Source organism: Meleagris gallopavo, chromosome 1 (genome assembly GCF_905368555.1).
Source record: "Meleagris gallopavo chromosome 1, MGAL_WU_HG_1.1, whole genome shotgun sequence".
NCBI classification, from domain to species: Eukaryota; Metazoa; Chordata; class Aves; order Galliformes; family Phasianidae; genus Meleagris; species Meleagris gallopavo.
Window position 1 is genome coordinate 35,347,801 of NC_139404.1, and position 20,954 is coordinate 35,368,754.

Genomic DNA, 20,954 nt, shown 5'->3' on the forward strand with positions numbered 1-20,954 from the left:
GTGAAAGTAGTTATGATAAAATCTGGTTCGTCACGGGGAGTGGTAAATAGCCTGATAGTATATTATTGACTTACTGACTTTTTTGACGTGGACCAGCCCAAAGAAATTGATCTGTCTTCTGGAATAATCAGCTGATTCAAGTTCAGAAGCAGAATCCTACATGGTCAGAATGCACTGTGACCATCTGAAAGTTGTGAGCGAAGTGGTGTTCTCATCTGAGTTGATCACCAGCAACTCAGTCTGTCAGTCTGCCTGTGCTGGGTGTTTGTGCTTCAGTGCACTTCTGCAGTAAAACACAGTCCTGGTGTTGCACAAGGGATTGGTTGTTGCGTTATCTCACGGCCTTTTGGGAGATGCCAGCCTTAGTCTTCCTCAATCACTGAAAACGTGTAGAGGAAAGCCACCTGAAATAAGTTGAATAGTTAAACCATGCTATGTTGGAATATAGAAATGGGTTTTGTAGCTGTTGACCACCAGCAGAATGATTAAACTAAAATGCTCCAGCTTGCAGAATGGTATTCTGTATGTGCTCAGCATGAGTGTGCACCTTTTAGGTATGCTCCTAGAGAATTGGTGTGTTTTCTGTATCTTGTGGCTGATAGTCCAACCAGATAAAATAAATGATGCTGGGAGGAATGTTAGTAGCATTCGCTTTGAATCTTCAGCTTTGGTAGACAGAGCTCAAGGAGACTTAATAGTGGCTCAGAGGTTTGGTATGTAAAGAAGAGGTTTTGGTAGCAAATATTAAGATTTTGGCTAATGTAGTAATTTTTTTTTTTTGTGGCCATAAGTAATATGAAAACAATAGAAAAAGTAGACATGATTGTAAACGGCTCCTAACTTAAGTGAAAAGTGTGTTTGGTGAGGTTTAGTGATGTATTACAATGTCAGAAATATCTTGATGTATATATTTGACATATTATTGACAAACAAATGAGACAGAATAAGAGAGAAACACATGCAACATCCTTCTCCATGAGATTTGAGAAGTACTTCATTTAATCAGCCTGGAACAGATCCCCTGAATTTCCTTTTTCTTCTTGAGTCTTGTTATCCCTGATGTCCTGGGTATGCGATGACCTTCAAATGAGTTGTTAGGCATGCTGAATTTAATACTTAGTCATTATTCTGGTCTTCCATAAGGGTTTCTCTGCAAGTCCTTCTGAGTTTAACTTTTCCTATAAAGCAAATGGAACAATGCATGTGACCTACTTTGAAATAGTTCAAAAGAAAATCCAATTTTTAATAAGCATTGTTCATTAAATATTATTTACTATTCATTTTCCCTTAGCTGGATTTAAAAACAAGTAGTGCTCAGTATAAATTTCATTTTCTTCCCTTTCAAGTAATTTAGTACCTCCTAGGTCTGTGGTTTTATTTTTTTTCTGCTGAGATTTGTACCATCTTCCCCTTATATCACAGGCTATCACAGCAAGTTTTAAAAGACCTAAGCAGCTACTGTGGGATTCTCTTTTTGGCATAACCGTTCTGCTTGTCTAACCCAAAACTGGTAGTAATTTTGTTGCTATTTCTATCTCAGTGTCTGTTATTTATTTATTCATTTATTTTTAGGTATTCTCATAACTCCTGTTTTTTGCATGGAATTAGAATTTGCCATACCTTGCCACATATTCCAGGATTCTCCTATTTGTCAAATTGTAATGTGTTTTCTTTTTTTCCTAAACATTCTAAGGAAGGAAAGATGAGGTGAAACTACTGTACCAGTCTGTTCTGTCAATGTTTAACAAATCTGAGTTGGGATGGAGAACGTGCTTTTAAAGTCCATCCTCCCAGGTGCCCCACTTTGGTTCACATTGCAGAGTGTTCATCATGTGAATCAGTTTGATTCTTTGGGTTGAAGAGATGCTCCTGGAGTGCAGCAAACATTTTCCACTCACAAAGAAGCAGCCAAACCAGGGGGTCAGGTGTTCTAAACAAGGCTAAGTCAAGTTAGAAAATGTATGAGTAAAATGTTAGAGCATGTATGAAAAAGAGTAGAGTAGAGTAGTAGAGTATGTATGTTAGGCCTTCAGGAACAGCATTTTTTTGTTTACAGATGTATGTCTCTTTGGTCACTTCACTTGCTGATGCAGACTGCTGAGCTGATGCAACTGATTATCTAAACTGTTTTTTTGTGTACAGCCAGTCCTCCACTAAGAAGGGAGAACTTGATTCAAGTTTGGAATCTATTTTAGCTATAAGTTTTTTCTGTAGGAAGTTTTTGTCTTAGTAGTTCAGACCTCTTATGTATGCAGGTGTGCATGTTTATTGCTGTGGTTGCTTTCTACCAAACACATAGAATAGTATGAGCATATACAAGTTTGAGGTAATATTTCTGATGTATTTTCTGACAGTTGTTATTTTCCACTGCACTTTTTTCTCTCATGGCTTGTGTATGTATTCAAAAAGTCATAAATACTTGATGTAAGTTATAGACATCAAAACTATTCTTGATATTTAGTGGCTACCCTGCTAGTTTTATTTCTCATTTCTGCCATCTGCATTTGGCTCCAGCACAGACAACTAGCTGGATGCTTCCTAAGGTCTGAGCTTTACATCAGTCTAGATTAATTCAACAGAACAGTTTGCACTTAACCACAGTATCATATATTTTAATTTTAATTAGTCTTTTTTTTTTTTTTTAACTCAAACTGAGAGCATGAGAATACACTTAAGAATCCAGGCATCCCTTTCCTTGGAACCATCTTTCAGTTCAGGCCCTGATTACTGCACTGAACACAGCAATGTCTGCCCATGGATTCCAAAGTATGAATAGCCTGTTCTGCTGTGGATGGGATGGGTCAGGTCAGCTAATTACCCCTTTTTGCTCCAAGGGTAAACCAGCCAGACCTAATGTTGAGAAACATCAGACTGATTCTTTAAGAACATTCAGTGATGGATACTGGCAGAAGGAAGCTGTGTAATCCAGTGCTTAATTAAGATTGCGAAGATTTTTTTTTTTCCTAAAAATTTGGCCTAAATCTTCCGTTCCTCGACTTACATTATTAACACATCCAATTTCTGCAGCATCATGGAGAGTGGTTTATTTCTTTTCCTCCTTTCAGTTGTGACTGAAAATCTGGTATCTTGTCTCTGCTGTAGCTGTCATTTTTTTTTTGAATGTTACTTTTCTTGGGAGTCTCCAGTTTGTCACAATGTGGTGTTTGGAAGTGGACGTGAAAAGTTTTGATGGAAATATTTGATAATATGAAGTGTCTATAAAGTGGGCACGATGAAGCAGGAAATTTTACTTCATCTGATATTTGTACATCCTAGCTGTTCATATGGTGCCTTACAGGCATGATGCTTGCTTTTCAGGGGTTACTGTGTTATAATTTCAGTATTTGAATCTTGTCTAATGTATAAATCTGTTTTTCTATAGCAGCTGCAACCTAGACACTCGTTTCCCACTGTTTGCAATTACAACTGACAATATGAAACTTTGAACTTGCTGTTACTGAATTCCCCTGTTTTGCAGGGGAAAAAAAAGCCCTGCATCTGATTTAAATAACTGAGTATTCCTCTTTCTGTAAAGATGGCTTTCTTAGCTGCAAGAGTGGGAAAACTGAAAGCTTCTGCATCTTCTTTCTCTATGCTGTTTTTTTGTAAGTTAAAGTCTGGTTTTCTACATGCTGAGTTGGATGTGTTGACATGGAATGTACTGTTATTACTGTGCAGATATTTTAGGGAGTTTCTAAAACTTGATGGTTGAAAAAAAGATGGGGATTTTTAGTCTCTTTTGTGGAAAAATAATATGCTATTGCAAACTTCCAGAGTGAGCTACCATCGTATCTCTGTGTCTATAATAACCTTCTATTCTTTTTTAAAATTTTAGATGCTGGCATCACCATCAACATCAGGTCAGCTGTCTCAGTTTGGGGCAAGTTTATACGGGCAACAAAGTAAGAATTACTTTTATTGATTTTATTAGATGTTCTAGTTTCATGCTCTTTGGATAGGCAACGTGTTGGGTTTGGCATTTTTGGTGATTGTAAAGAAGACTGTGTACTGTCAAATGTGTAACTTCGTTTATTTTGGAAGATACGTTTTTGCATTGTCTATCATCCTTTTCTGCAGTGTTTGATTTACAAGGTGTCACATATTGACACCATATAACTGTTAAATATCCAAATACAGTCATCCTACAAGGAATATCCGGGACTTAACTAATTGAAGAAAAACTAAGGAAGGTGAGCTGGGCCAAACTGAACCTCCTTCAGAAAAACATCTAAGGGCTAGAGGGAAATTGTACTTGGTTTCTAGGAGCAAATTAAATCTTGTCTGTATGCTTGACAACTCAAATTTGGCAAAGAATTACACCAGGAAGATTGTTTCCTTCTGCTCCACTGTTTGTTTTATTCTATCTCTTGAAGATATTTTTTTCTTGCATCTACCAGTCTTGTGTATACTGTTGCCAATGAAGGCATACTGAGAAACAGTAACACTGTGCAATGCTAGACCTGATGTAAGTGCTGGAGTTAAGAGCAGAACCTCCCTGAGGTTAAGAGGGGCACTCATAGAGGGTGATTCAAACCACCTGAGATAGATAAGAGTTTCACAAGTAAAACAGGTTTGTGAACGTCTTTCATTACTCCACGCTTTTGAATGTTTGCAGCTTTCTAGCCAAGTCCATCTGACTCAGACACTAAGGAAAGATGTCAATATTTTAGAGTGTGGGTATTTTAAGTCGGACACACTAAAAGCTTTGTCTCCCAAGTGCATGGCCTTCGTAGCTTATTTAGGCTTTCTTCACATGGTTTAGAAAGTATAGTGATTTTTAATTTTTTTTTGTTTTGTTTTGTTTTTACTATCCCCGTGGCTGTTGATGTGTGACTGCGTCATAGCAGTGCGCACTGCTGGGACTTTCTGGCCAGTCTGAGAGTCAGCTTTGGATTTCGGGTCCCTAATCTGACACTGCTGAACCTTTCAGGCTCAGCTGCATAAAGATATTGAAGTAGCTGATTATTTTTAGAGGTAACTTTTTTTCATCAACTTTGTTGTTCAGTCCACTTGTTTGTCATGTCTAGGACACAATCTCTTGAAGATGGGGACTTGTGTGGCTGAAAATTCAGAAGTAAATATTTTCAGGGTTCATTTTCTTCCAAATATGGAGGAACTGCTGTAAATTCTTGTGTTTAAAATATTCTGGGAAAGACAAAGCTGCTGTCCAGGTACTTTTAGATTGATAGCTGTCAGTCATTTAGCAAGATATCATTCTATAGAGTTGAGTTAAACTTAATTTGTAGGCATTAAAAATTAACCACTTAATCAGTTGATGGATTTCTTGTCTCAGTTTATATGAAAAGCATAGAAAAAGGAAGCATAAGAAAAGGTTTCTTTGGATCGTTTTGGTTGTTGGGTGGTTTTTTTTTTTGTTTATTTGGGATTTCTTTGTAATGGCAAACATGTCAACTGCCCTTGCCAGCCACTGTAGCAGAATACAGTAGCAGAACTACTCATTAAGAATTCTAATTAAAGAAAAGCGACAACTAGAAGAAATGCTATTAGTGAAAAACTGACTGCGTTTGAACAAATGCTTGCACAAAATCAACCTGAATACAGTAATCACTTTTTTCAGTACCATCTCTAGAAGAGTATGGATTTTTTTCTTTACCATTTTATTTTTTAAATTCCACCTAATTGGTGTGAAATGGTATTTATAATATACATTTATGCTCATAGAAATTATTCCGATGCAGCAAATTGCCAAAGTATTTACAGCAAACACCTCGATATAATCAGCAATTAATGAAGTCTTAGGAGGCTTGTTACAGTGAGTCACGCTACTTCTTAATCTCAATTGATAGAGATAAACTGGAATGTTATCCAAATCCCTCGTTGCAGACTTGCAGTGAATGGTAGGGCAGAACATCGGGGCAGGCAGCGCTTCTGCAAGAGTGAGAGCTGAACAGCTGGGAGGTTTCTTCAGACCTCGTCTATAGCAATAACCTGGAGCATTTGCTGTGTCCATCCTTGGCGTTCTTAGTGTTTCATCATGTCTTACGCTGGCAGATTCAGGTCTGCTGAAGGGGTGATCTATCATTGGAGAGTGCTGATTCGTCTTAATTTCTCTTCCTTTTGTTTGCAAGATAAGGTTTTTAATTCTCTGAGGCTTCCTCAGCAGCCTCACACTGAAGCGATAGGACTCTTATTTATAGCTATCGTGTTCTAGATGCAAGTGTGTTTCTGTTGATATGTTGCACTAAAAGGCTTTCTCTTGTCTTTGGACATAATTCTGAAGCACCTTGAATACAGAAAAGGAATGTGGAAATGATCAGAAACTCCATAAAGTATTTTGATATTTTGAGACAGGTTATTTTTTGTTCTTCTGAATTGAGATGATTTGTGTGTGTGTTAATAGAGTGCTATTTCATTGCACGCAAATGCTTGCGTAGAAAATAATTTTTATCACAATGTAAAAAAACTAAGACAACAAACAAGCAAAACCCCAAACCAGCTCTTTACGCTTTTAATTGCTAGCTGAGGGTGCATAAATCCTACTTGCTTTCAGACCTCAAAAAATTAAATTTAACCTGACTTTGGACACTGAAATTGCCTTATCAAAAAGAAGCAACTTAGACTTTACAGAGGAGTGTCCCAGAATATTCATTCTTGTGCCCTGAAAACCATGTTATGATATGTGCCTAGTTTTATTTTTTTAGTTACAGGCCTGCATATTTTTTTACAAGCTAGATTGACGTTCTAAATGCTGGCCAAATATGTATCAATTTATTCAAGTGTAATAACCTCTTTCTTCAGTGGAGGTATTTCTTTTCTCAAAACACCAACTTTTTAAATATGTAGATTTCCACGTCCTCGTCAACAAAACCACAGCTCCCCCTGTTCTATTCAGAGTACATCTGAAAGGAAACAAAATTTTGTTAGTGACGTAAAGAGAAATTTTGTCAAGAGCCTTTCTCAAGTTTGACTAGAATGGGGCTATGTGTGAGATAACTGGGCTTGTAGTACGCAAGCAAGGACTTCATTTTACACTGCACTTTCCTACAGTCTTTACACTTTTTGAGGTTGTCAGCATAAGTTGTTTCCATCCACACCTGATGGCTAAGACTTTGTTCCGGATCGCTATGTATCTCCACCCCTCTGAATTTTTTTTCAATAGGTGCACTAGGCCTTCCAATGAGGGGAATGAGCAACAATACCCCTCAGTTAAATCGCAGCTTATCACAAGGCACTCAGTTACCGAGCCACGTAACGCCAACAACAGGGGTACCAACAATGTCACTTCACACGCCTCCATCTCCGAGCAGGTATTTATTGATAGCCAATGTTTCTGCAATTGTGTCTTTCGGCAGAGCACTTACTAAATGTTCTGCGTATCGTGCCACAGCTACTTTAGACTGATTAATTAAAAAAGAAAAACAGTAATTTTTATTGACCGCTGCCTGTGTTGGGTAAGTAATGCTGTAAAACAGTAGGATAAGACTTAACGTAAGTTAGTGTTTGATTTTGTATGTAAAGGATAAGTTGCTGGCAAATTCTTCTTCAGAATGTAAAAGTCTGTTTTTTGGTTGTTCTGGTAAACAAATGGTAAACGTTTTTATACGGCTGTTCTGCACTGTGTGAGAATGTTAAGGTAGTGGGTCTGAAGTGCTCTTTAAATAAGAGTTGTAACACCTCTTCAAATGCATAGTACTTAAGTATTTATCTGAACCTGACTGAGGACTTGATTGGTACGCAGTGGGTCATCTGGTGTTTCTGAAGAAATCCAAAACTACGTTAATTATAGAGAGTAATCCAAACACCCTGTGTTGAATCTAAGCACAAATTAAGTTGCATCAACTCCAAGTCTATCCTACATGAGTAATTTAAATGAGTAACCAAATACTATTGCACAGATTCATCTTTGTGGATGGTTTTTCTCTTTCAGGGGGATATTGCCTATGAATCCTAGGAATATGATGAACCACTCCCAGGTTGGTCAGGGCATTGGAATTCCCAGCAGGACAAACAGCATGAGCAGTTCAGGGTTAGGCAGCCCCAACAGAAGCTCTCCAAGCATAATATGTATGCCAAAGCAGCAACCCTCTCGACAACCTTTTACTGTGAACAGGTAAGGCTGTTTGGTCAGACCATCCCTGTGCAGCCATGGGCGTGCTTAAGTTCTGCTCTCAAAGTCTATTTTTTTTATCCATTAGAATAAAACTTCAAAGTGCCGCTTTGTGTCTTCCAGTCTCTCAGTGCTAACTTTCAAAGCTGCTGTCAGTGCTTGTGCGGGCATATTGTAGCCTTTCAGCTTAATTCTGTTTCTGACTACTTAATTTCTACTGCTCCTTCTTCAAAATATGTGATGTTTCTAGTGTGTTCTGAAGTTTGTTTTTAAATCAGACCTTGGTTTTTGTGTGTATACATCTTGAAAACTGTTTATCTATGAGTTTGGGAAGAATTAAGGCAAGTGGTAATCCAGAATAACTATTTCTAAATAGTTATTCTATAAGAACAGTTAACTGATTTGGACACAATGGAGACCTCATATTTTACTTCTTTAAATTCTGGAATAATATGGAAAGCAGTGGTTTACAACTCATCTAAGGTGCTCATTTTGATGCCAGAATTTTCTCAGAATTTTCTTCTGCTCTTTTTTCTAATTCTGGGCAAGATTGTGGCATCAGAAATCATTGTGCTTTAACTGTTGTTGATATGTTTATGCTTAGTTTGTATTGATAACCCTGTAATAAAATGTGTGTCAATTCTGATTACATAGCATGTAACCAGCTTCACACAGCTGACTATTTTCCAGGCTTCTTTCTAGAGCCTCATGGCCCCTGCGTTCCCAGATTGTTGCTCTTTCTTGCCTCATGACCTAGCCTAGGGGACTGAGCTCAAATACACTCATGGCAGTCAAATGCCACCTCTAACCTGGTGTGGTATTTTCACTAAACAAATGAAGAAAAATGGATGCCAGTTATCTGAAACTTGATCAGTCTATTTAATTCTGTATCTTTGTATTATGATATAGGCATTAAATAACCTCTTTCTTCATCACAGCAATAGAGGTTTGGTAATAGCAGTTTGTGTTCTTGGAGCGTGAGAAGACTTTGGACAGAGGCCACTTTGAAAGTAATGCCTCCTATTTATTTCCATGGAAACTACAACAGATATAGAAAGCACAACAACACTGTTTGATAGAGTGAATTCTCAGCTACAAAACACCATTTTTCAACATAGTCACTGCTGTTAGCTATGGATTTTTGCCTGTGATGAACAAGAGCCTGCATGCCATGCTTGTCAAAATCACCAGCTGAGGTGATCCGCTGCTGAAATGCACCACCCACTACCTCACTGTGCTGACATCCACTGTTTGGTCTCCATAAACATTCAGCAAATGCCAGTGGATGCCATTTTTTTTTCCACATGGAGGAATTCAATTCCACACCTTTGCTTATCCTCACTTCCACATAAGAGGCCATTTTATCAGACTGCCCCTCTGCTGCCATCTGTCACGTGGCAACAAAATGTAACAGAATATTTGTGGGATGGTTCAACCCCCACTGCCATACCACCAACATCCACCTCTGATGTTGTGGGCTAACAGAGTAAAATAGGAGGCACTTCTTAAAGAGCAGCCCTTGTGTCTTGGCCTTTTCTTTCCTGTGATGTACCAGCAAGCAAAGGAGATGATAATTAAAAAGATGATTTTATATTTTAAAGTGTTTGTAAAACACTTAGCATGGATCAAAAAAAAATCTATGTGCAGAGCATAGTGATTTTGGAGATTGATGTATAGAAAGTACTTGTTTAAATAACATCAAGCTGTAGGGAAGAGATAATGAAATCCCATTCTGTAGGAGCATTTGAATGAAAACCCTCTTCTTTTGTTGTTTGCTTTGTACAGCTCATGTTAATGATGACACAGTTTTTACAAGTTGAAAAGGACATATTACTAGAACAATGCCAAATTCTTACTTCACATTTTATTAGCCTACAAAAGTATAATACATATCCAATTGTTAATTGACTATATTTAATGAAATGGTGACATGACATTTGAAATAAAAAAGGATTTATTTCCTTGAGAGGTGCATGAATTATGTGACTTCCATGAAGTGTTTTGAGAATTGTTCCCTTTCTTGGAGCAAATAATGATTCTAGGTCTTTGAACACAAAAAATACTTAACTTTCTCTGTCTTAGTTACATCAGTAAAACATGTTAAAAGCTGAGGTAACACTGGTTAACAAGTGTAGGGAAATACACATCCGGTGGCCTAGTCCCTTTCTTATCACTGAAATTCTTGATCTAGTTAATTCTGATTACTTTAAAAACAAATGAACAAAAAAAAAAATAGAATAAAACAAAAAATCTTGCATGAGAAGCTTGTCTGTGACCAAGCAAGGTTATATTCCCTCAAGATCAAATTATGCCTGGTTGGTGTTCTCACCAAGTCCAGGATTCACAGAGGATACCAGAAATGTTTCTCCTAGTTCATGAAGTGTCAGATTTGATGTCTTTCAAATGCACCATCTTGTTGAAGCAGAGCAGAGTGGGAACCATTCTTGACTGTTTCCTTTTCTTGATGTTTCAGTCAAAAACAAAGTAGTTAGGGTTTGAAATTAATTGTAAAAATGTGAAAGTCATATAAGTAAAAATTCTAGTAGGAAAACTTGATGCTTCTATGCACAGGAACTTACAAAATATCAACTTTTGTCCTCTTACAGGGGGAAATGAATGTTGTGGTTTCCCACAGGGCAGAAATAACAGAAATTCACTCAGCTCTGGGCAACTTTGTGACTGCTTAACATCTTCAGTTTGCACAGAATGGAGCAGATCATTCGGGTCTGTGTCAGACCACAGCAGACCTATCTGATTCTTAGATGTCTTCAAATATTTTTACTTGTCTGTGTGATACTTTAACTTAACTGGTGTCCTTGTGTGGCAGAGACCATACATTGTGATGCTTGCACACAATAACTTTCCAGCTTTTAATTGAGTCATGACAAATCTAATCACATCAGTGATTCAGCTGCCACCCTCAAACGAATGCTCTCAGTCTGACTTTTTGCTATTGTCTTTACTGATATTTCATTTTTATGTATGAAATTACTGAGTAAAATGCACATTTATCATAACTTGTTGGCTGACAGATGTCAAAGGAGTTGTGGCTGTTTAAAAAAAAATCAGGTTATTTTGAAGTCATTTCAGTTGCATTCATTCAGCAATGCTCATTGCTGTTCAGAATTTTCAAAGGTATAAAGGAAAGTAATAAAAAATTGAGTTTAGGCTAATGTGGATTGCTTAAGATGGCATAATTTAAGTGCCTTTGGCTTTTTTCCTTAATGCCTTCAACTGGATATTATGAAAGTCTCAACTCTCTTTTCTCCGACTTCTTGGATTTTTTTCACAGTATGTCTGGATTTGGGATGAACAGAAATCAGGCATTTGGAATGAATAACTCCTTATCAAGTAACATTTTTAATGGAACAGGTGAGTTTACTCTTAATTTATGCTGATCTCACAGTTCAATAGAAAGATTTTGTTTTTGATTGAATAAGCTTAGAAATACTTTGAGTGCAGTTGTTGCACAGAAGTGATGCCTTTAGAGAGCAACTCTGCACGTTCTTCAGCAGCTTCTGTAAACCTGACAGTCATGCAGAAAAAGTATTTTATTCTAGTTTCAAGATTCTGTGGAGAAATAAGTGTATTAATGGTTTGTTTGTTTTCCCATGGCATAAAATAACAAACAGTGCTATGCCATCTGTTGTTATTGCTTCAGAGCAGAGGCTTGTAATACTTCTGAAAGGCAGAGTATAAGTCTGCTATAGAATAATCACTTAGCTGGAAGTTGTATTTGTTCAGTTAGAAATGCAAAGTAGCTTATGGAATTGGGAAGGAAATTGGAGAAGAAAAGTTTCAAACATTACAGAGGATAAACACAACAGGGAACTGTTTTTAGAGACCTCGAAGTGATCCTTATAGTCAGTTGTTTCAGTTGTGATTTTTTTCCCAGGGAATTACTCTTCACCTGAATCTAATGAATAAGAAAGAGATGAGTGTTCTCGTGTAACGGTGCCGTAGGCTCACAGCACTTTGGTATTGGCTTGTTGGTGGCTGCCTGCCTAAAGGTGCTGCTGATGTCACAGCACGGAAGCCTTGGCCGAGGGGTTTGGCATCCCCACGGCCTTGTGACATCCTTTCAGAGCTGTGCTGCTCTCCTCACCCGTGTGGTTTTATCACTACAAACTGAAAAATCTTCCCATGTTACTTGTACTGCGTTGGCTCTGCAGTGGTTTGGACTTTACCTTGTCTTGTATTATCTAAGCAGAAAAGAGCTCCTTGTTGATGATATGGGTGATTATTTTCTCTGAAGTCTTTTCTTGATAGCTCCTTACATTTTAAATGGGTCACCTGTCCTAATGCTATGGTTTTGATAGTCTGCCTCTATCTTACATATGCAGTGTTTAATTAAAAATGAGCAAACAGTGTTACTAAGTACTACTGACTGCATTTGTTAAAGAAAATCTCGATGCTCTTGAGAGTAGTGTCATAATACAGATGTATTTGTGATGATTATAAATGTCAGAGTAAAAAGATCAATTGGAAGCAAGAAAATATATCAAAAAAATTATTTTGTGCATAATGAAGTGGGGTTTTTTTTTTGTTTTCGTTTTTTTTTTAAGTAAAAATAAATAAAGCCAAAGAGGGAAAAAAAAAAATTAAAATACCTGCTTTTGTTGTAGATGGAAGTGAAAATGTGACAGGACTGGACCTCTCAGATTTTCCAGCACTAGCAGACAGAAACAGAAGGGAAGGAAGTGGCAATCCAACTCCATTAATAAACCCTTTAGCTGGAAGGGCTCCCTATGGTAAGGTTATATTTCTGAAAACTGTTTGAATGAACGATCTGTCTATTTGCTTGGTTTGCCTTTTTCAGTTCTAAAGACAATAGGAAGCCTTTTCAAAAATGCCAGTATCTTGAGCTAAGTCTCGTTTTTTGAAAATCAGCAGTCAATGTCTTTATAATTGGAGATTCCTATCAGGTTTCTGTAAGTATTAAGACTTACTTGTTTTAAATTCATTGCCAACAGTGGCGGCTGGGGTTTTCAGTCAGTGTAGTGTGATAAATCTAAAGCTGCTCACTCTCTAGAATTATTTTTTAGGCAATAGGCTGTTTTCTATGTATGCAGAAACTCTCCAGTTCTGAAGAATAAATTTTAGAAATAATGCTTGATCATTAGAGATGTAAACTTTACACTTCTGTGTAAAAAGTGCACATTTGTAAACATACTGTTTATCTTCAGTTTTTATTGTTAATACTTGCTGTAGTACTGTTCACTGTAACTCTTATGATGAACATCAGATTTCAAAAAACAACCAAAAAAAAACAACTGTTGTCATTCAGATTCCAAATCTGTGTCTTATATAATTCTTGCTGAACAGCTTAAAAATAATAAAAGGAAAAACATAAGGGTGGATACAATTCTTACTATTTGGGTCTGGAAAAAAATTAGGTAAGTTTAGCATGAAGGACAATACTTTTTTCTGTTACTGCTTCAGTAGATTTTGTCATGCATGTTGCATCAGCTGCTCTGAAAAATTGCATTTAGAACTTATTTTGAAAGTTTTGACACTTGTCAAATTTCCAACTAAATATATCCTAGTCTTTTCCAGCTAAAAAAAGCTAGTGTTCTTCAGAGATAGCTCCAATTCTAATTGGAGCGAAATAATAGATATTATCAGTGGAAAGTAGCCTCATGGATTGGGTGTAACCAAGATCCTCTGCTTAAGATAGCTGTGAGAAACAGCAAAAGAAGTTAAACTGAAGTGCTCCCAAATGCAGGCAAAAGTCACTTCCCCTGATAAAGACACTGGAAAGTCATGCTAAGAGTAGAGAGCTGATATTGGCTTGTAGTTTACACAAGTTTGTCCATCTCAAAATGAGAAGCCATTACTTGGAAAACTGATGGAAGATGGGAGGAAAGTTCCATGGAGATGTACTTGCAGCATGGGGCTGAAGTTCAATGTTGAGCTGTACTGCTGTATTTAAAAAAAAAAAAAAAAAAAAAAAAAAGACACCATTTCCTATTTGTGGTGCTAGCATATCTGTTCATGTGATTGTTTGGTAAACTGGGGAAAAAATATCTGTCTGAAAAGTTATCTTGAGCACCTGCTAAATGCAGGTTGCCATTGTAGAAACAATAAAGTATTAGTTATATGAGATATACTTGCCACTGTCTAGGCAAGTAAAGGTAGAGAATACTTTTGGTTGTGGTCAAGAAAAAGAAGGTTTCAAGCTGAGCTGAGGCATGCTTTCTTTATGCTTAGCTTATTTCAGAAAATAAGCCTTCAAACATTTATAGAAGGAAAATATGCAATATAGTTAATTCATGATCAGTACTGTTCTTCCAGTGGAAGAAATCATAGTAACTATGAAACAAAAGGATTACAGCAGAAACGAAATAATGTATTTTTTTCTTGATGGAACATTGACCTTTAACATAAGTCATACATGTTGTGAGCTACTGAGCCATTTTAGGTCTTACATTGTCTGTTAAGAAACATTGAAAAATAGGCCCTACACTTGCTTCTGCCATCTCTTAGTGTAGTGATATAGTCTTCAAACAAGTCACTGTATTACTGAATATTTGCCCTTGGGTGTCTGGTGGAGGATTTTTGTTCTGTTTTGAACTGGCGTAGAAAAAATGTTGCTTTTCAGTAGTCAGAATCCATATTCCAATGTGACTGGCCTAGTTTTTTAAAATTAGGGTCAGAGCACTGAGAGTTGCAGGCTAAATGCTTTCAGTTTCAGTACTTAAAGTAGGAGTCGTTCTTATGTCACAGGCAGGTATTACATTGGTGATATGTTCTGTTGCAAGTTAGCTGGGCATCTTAAGGATACCTGCTTCTAAAGAGATTAGAGAATGAAAGAAAAAATGTATAACGTTAAAAGCAGTGTATCCTCGCCTCAGTGGATTTCCTTAAAAACTACTTCAATAATGCCTGCAAAGATTTTTTATTATTATTATTTAGATATGCAAAACAGGTGCTTTTCTTGATGAAAGTTTCAGGCTTCATTCTTAAAGCAGTGGATTTGTCTATGAATTTAACCCAGAGTGTTTCTCAGCTCACACTTAAATAGAGGCTTTGGTCTAATCTGTGTGGATGTTTTAAATGAGTATGCTTTGTTTCGTTTTACCTGAGTTGTTAGTTTTTTAAGTTGTTTCTGCTGTACTATGTGCACATAAGGAAAATGAGCAGTAAGCAAGATCAACAGCAGGAAATTTTTTTCCTAGCAGTCATTTAATGTTACTTCTGCTTTCGTTTTGATAATAGTTGGGATGGTAACAAAACCAGCAAGTGAGCAGTCCCAGGACTTTTCAATACACAATGAAGATTTTCCAGCATTACCAGGCTCCAGCTACAAAGACCCAACATCAAGTAATGATGATAATAAATCTGTAAGTAAAGCTTCTTTGCTTCAAGTGTTCAAACTTTTCTTGGTTGCTGTATTTCAAAATAGGCAGTGGAATATATTCATAGTGTAAGGTTTTCGAAGTTGCCCCTTTAAATTAATGAGAATTTTTACGTAAGTAGGATTTCATATGTGACTCTGTCACTGTGACCTTGCTCTGCGTACCCTCATGTATTTAGAGCGAGAGTGAGTGAGGAAGAACTCACAAGAATACTTCAAAATTATTTACAAGAATTGACGTGTATTTTTAAAGTTTTGCAGTTCATAACTTTTTTCTACCAATTGCAGCTCAGTTGTCACTGTTGGTCTCTCTCATCAGTAGCAGTAATTTTCACATTGTACCATCTTTCTTAAAGCTGTCAAATCCTTTAAATGTTAGGTGATAAAATAACACTTAAAGGTAAAACTATTGATGAGCATATGAAAGCACAGGGAACATGGTATTTTAATAGAGACTATTACATTTGTGGTTATGTTGTGGATTAGTTGCATCTTAAGTATTGTTCTAACTCCTGTGTGTTAGATGGTAAGATTTTTTTCTGTTGTTTACTCTGAAAGATCAATAATTAAAATTTGCGCTTTTTATTACAAATTAGAGATAAATACACTAAAATTTGGATGACAGAGAACAGCATTCTGCAGTGTTGGACAAAATGTTCTAGTTTGATTGTTTTACTACTTAGAATTGCAAAATTTGGTTAATCAGTGGTACTGGCAGGTAGGTATTAGAAGTGACTACAAACTCACATGAAAACTGGAAAATGTAACTTCAAAAAAGGTGGAATCTAGGCCTTCTCCTTGGAAACAATGGACAGATTACAGTTTAGAGAATGTTCTGATCACTTGGAATTGAGTACAGTAAGGAACAAGGGACAAAACATGATTATATTGTGTTACTGCAGATTTGTTTTAAAGCGCATTAAAGAAATAATGTTTATGGAAAGTACCTTTTGTTAGTATGTGGGCTCCTGGAGAGCTATTGCAGTTTTCTTGCCAAACATAGTGTTTACATCTCTTTCCTGATAGTTGCAAAGGTGCCAACTGTTTGTTGTTTGCACCTGAAATTGGCTTGAGTTATTACCTATTGCTGCATCATGGAGTGTTGTGGACTGCAGGAACAAGGCTATTGGAAAAACCAGATACTTGGGACGTTCATTGTGTATTCAAACTCAAGATTGCAAGCTGTAGGCTTACTAATAGCTCTTATTGCATGGGAAGTGTACTTTATGAAGTGTTGAATATTACATAAGGTTTGTGAACAGAGTACAAGAACTTCAGCTTTGTTGCATTTTAGTAGCTAATATATCAGTGTGACTTGAAGTACTGTTCAGAGCTCTTGGCTGAAAGATATGGTCAACCAATCTTTCCCTTTGTGGATTATTTCCATCATACCAACTCTACAAATTACTTTTAATAGAATTTGAATACATCAGGCAAAACATCATCCAGCACAGATGGGCCCAAGTTTCCTGGAGATAAAAGTTCAACTACGCAAAACAACAACCAGCAGAAAAAAGGGATCCAGGTGTTACCTGATGGTATGTATCATTCCACTTTGTCCTCTTCAAAGGTTTTGGCAGGCCTCTAGATCGTTGTGTTGATTTCTTCACCTCTTGAAAAGAGAAAATTAATTTGTTCTTCTTGCCCAGGTCGGGTTACCAACATTCCACAAGGGATGGTGACGGACCAGTTTGGAATGATTGGCTTGTTAACATTCATCAGGGCAGCAGAGACAGATCCAGGAATGGTACATCTTGCATTAGGAAGTGATTTAACAACACTAGGTCTCAATCTCAACTCTCCTGAGTAAGTTTCTGTCTTTTAGTACCATCTTCAGTTTTGTTTTTATTATGCTGTCGTTCACAGTAATAGATTCACTTAGTTCACATAAGCATCAAACCCACAAGATATTTTGCTAAATAAAATTTGAAAACGTAATGACAGTAAAATAAAACTTCCATAAACAAGATAATTGTGCCTCAAGGAATACTGAGATTTGTTTTGCAAGCTTTCAGTGAGCCTTTCAGTAAGGTTTTGCTTATTCTCCTACCTTTTTTAGGACTTTCTTCAAGGAATTGACAGTGTATTGTTAATAAACCTCAGATACACATTATTTTTCTAATAATAGTATTCCTTGAAGATATTTGTATATAGATATCAGGAATTTGGAGCATAGATACTAGTGCATCTACAGAGTTAACTTCACACCAAAAATGAAAATATGGTGTTTATAGTTAACCTCGAGTCATTCGTTTCAGCTCAGTTTAGTCATTTAGGCTTCCTGTAGAGGTAGGGGATGGAAGAGTAATTGCAAGTTCACAATGGTAAGAGAAGTTCTTAGGAATAGTAAGGTGAATCACTAGCCCAGAAAGCCTCTTTTTCTGTACTTGTTACCTAGATTTTTTTCCCAGTTTGGGGAAAAAATGCCTATCTTCGTGACTACAGTTGTGTGAGATAAATTGAATTTCTGGTACTTTACAGCTGAGAATGTCCCATCGTGACTCTTCAGTCGTGAAGAATTTTATACCCTTCTCATTGAGGGAGGCACTGAGGGGGAACAACAGGCCTCTAGTTTATTTTAATCTATAAAATACAGTTGATAGGAAGCATGCATTGACCTTATCCTTTGATACAATCTTTCCATGTCCTGAATTTTTGCCTTACATTTTGTAAATGACTCTTAATCTTTCAGCAAAGAGAATGCAGAAATGAGCCTTAGTCAGTTACCTTACTTTTCTCGCACTTTGTTTGTGGGGAAAAAATGAGATGTCTGAATTCCTTGGCTAGAGGAATCTTTGTAGCAGCAGAGATTTATGTAATATTAAATGTATTGGCAGTGTAGTGTATGCATTTCGAATCTTACATATAAAACATTAGCCAAAGACCAAATAGTATATATACGGACTTCCTGTCATAAATTTTATATTCAACTGCATTTTGAATGTGTGAGTGCAGGGAAGATTTCTGAATGGGAGTATCAAGGTGAGAGGGAAATCGCAGGGAAAAAACAGCTCCTGATTTTTGCATCTTGAAATGATTGGCATTAATGTACATATTTATTTCTCGAGGCGTAACTTTTTAGAAATAATCATTTCTAGAAAATATTTCTGTAATGTTTGCATCAAAACATAGTCAAACTGTCATATCATTGGCACTTTTAAAAATATTTCAAAACCACCTCCCAGACTCATCCTTCTGGTACAATTGCATGTAGTTATTTGCAGAATGTGTTATTTGAACATAGTATTTTCTTTGCTTGTGCTGGGCTCGCAGCTCCCTTTCCCTATTGAATCTAGCAGTTTTTCACTCCCATTTCCTTCTCCCTCAGCATGCTGAGAATACATAAAGAACAGTTAAACTGATCACGGTTTGCTGCTTTTCTTCAGTAGTTCCAGAATTTTTAGCACTCACCGGGAGACAGATCTCTTGGATCTTCCTGATACTAAAATTATTTGCTATTCTCAGTACCAATTGCTCAAAAGTAATTGGAGGATAATCAGCTGAAAATAGAATGCCTTTGTTCATATAATAATTTAGAGTACATCTGTATCTGTATACTTGAGCTTCCTCTGTTATTGTTCCTCAACACAGGTGAAATCTGGTTACGTCATTTAGTTAAACAGCTGGCATGTAGAAGTAGTAGGATAATACTTCTAGTAATATTATTTGATGTTTTATGCAACGTTATGCATTAGTTTTGATGCCTAAAATAAAACTTAACCTTTACCCACCTACTGAATAGTCTATAGGGAATTTGGAACTAGATGATCTTAAGGCCCCTTCCAACCATTTCATGATTTTCTGCTTTGGGATGACCTATAGATGTACAATACAGCTCCTGAGTGCAACATCCAGGCTATTATTATATGTGTATGCATAAACAATATATACTTGTGACATACTGCTGCTTTTTTTCAGCGGACGTATGTTAAAGAGCAGGATTTTTAAAAGCTTTTAACATATAATTACTGTATATTAGATATTTATGTGTTGGATGGAGGAGATAGGTTTAGTATTTAATCTATTCTGTGTCACAAAGTTGGTTTTACTTTATACTACAGAGCAGTTTAGCAAAAAGCCTGTACTATCCTTAATGTCTTGCCTTATGTTAAAATCCCTTGCTTGATTTACAAATTGCTATTAGAAAAAATAAAAGCATTTTGCATGTGAAAGCAGATTTCTTTTTCTGCCTTGTGAGATGCTTCTATATTAAAGGCACTTATCCCATTTAAGCACACAATAAATGTGCTTTTAGAAACACGATTTTAGAATTCTGCATATATCTTTATTTGAAGTAAACCTAATAACTCCTAGTTTTGTACCTCTTTTCTGTATAGATAGGTTAACACTGATTGCTTAAATAATTATGTATTGCCTATACAGTCCCATATTTCCTTAAGACAAATGCTTTTCATGGGATCATAGAATGGCCTGGGTTGAAAAGGACCACAATGATCATGGAGTTTCAATCCCCTGCTATGTGCAGGGTCGCCAACCACCAGACCAGGCTGCCCAGAGCCACATCCAGCCTGGCCTTGAATGCCTCCAGGATGGGGCATCCACAACCTCCTTGGGCAACACATTTTCGTTCCCTAAATTCTCTTAGCTTAAATGTAAACTAAACTAACTATAAAAATAACTTAAAATTCTACACAAATGAAGCTGAAAATAAAAATGGCACTTCATTTAATTCTTTAGAGGTTATGTAGCAGTTCTTTTATTTTTAGAAGCTTTCTGAAATATTAATGAAATAGGGTGGAACGTTAATTGAATAAGTTGTATGCTTTTCAATACCTCCTTGAAAAATTTAAATTAGTAGCATTGTGTCATAAAGGAGAGACTGTGCAAACTCTTGTTTTTATTGCATTTAAGTGGTGCAGTTGGAGTAAAAATCCTAGATTCTTTACCTTAGGACACAAGGTCGCTAGGGCATGCGTGATGTGATGGCGTTGCAGGAAGCTCGTCTCCTTGGGCAATGACTATCCAGGCTTTCAGTAGAAAGAATGCTTTGGTTATTTCCAGCATTTGCAGATATTGCTACTGAAATTTTCCTTCAGGCTCTCTAGCACGAACTTTTGCTGTTACACTAAGATTAGTTAACCTAGAGTGAGACTAACCCCATTTTGGCTGTGTAGTTTGTAGGCCCTATGGCTCAGCTGGAAGTTGGAAGTTGTTGGGATGGCTGTGTAGGATTCAGATACTTAGTAGCAACTATTAAGTCTTTGACAAGAAGGAAGCAAGAGTTGAAGAGGATGTACCCTAATATAAGTAACATTTCCACAAAGTGCCCCATAGCATGTTGTCCTGGGTAGCTGAAAGTGCTCTGTGGTGTAGATACCTGTAAAGAGTTCTTTCTTTTGGACCTTTTTTCACTGCTTTATCCATTAAATAGAAAACTCATTCCTCAGTACATCACCATTGAGTTGGAAAATTCACTGTTTTTTCTTTGTTAAGCGAATGAGGAGGATCTTTATTTTTGAGTTGGTAGCAAAATTTCTATGAAAAAAAATCTTAATAAGCATATCTTCA

General features: G+C 36.7%; 1 protein-coding gene across 5 annotated transcripts in view; it reads left to right on the forward strand.

Moving 5' to 3' along the window:
* CNOT2 (CCR4-NOT transcription complex subunit 2) overlaps positions 1–20,954 on the forward strand; it is a 92,396-nt gene that overhangs the window by 59,931 nt on the left and 11,511 nt on the right. For 4 of the 5 annotated variants that reach the window (XM_085221221.1, XM_085221235.1, XM_085221215.1 and 1 more), the window contains 8 exons: positions 3,836–3,902; positions 7,121–7,268; positions 7,889–8,071; positions 11,361–11,440; positions 12,694–12,819; positions 15,287–15,411; positions 16,843–16,963; positions 17,075–17,231. In XM_085221221.1, the coding sequence (XP_085077347.1) occupies positions 3,836–3,902; positions 7,121–7,268; positions 7,889–8,071; positions 11,361–11,440; positions 12,694–12,819; positions 15,287–15,411; positions 16,843–16,963; positions 17,075–17,231 (1,007 nt within the window). The remainder of the gene's footprint in view (positions 1–3,835; positions 3,903–7,120; positions 7,269–7,888; positions 8,072–11,360; positions 11,441–12,693; positions 12,820–15,286; positions 15,412–16,842; positions 16,964–17,074; positions 17,232–20,954) is intronic. The other variant, XM_085221245.1, reaches the window with a different exon arrangement.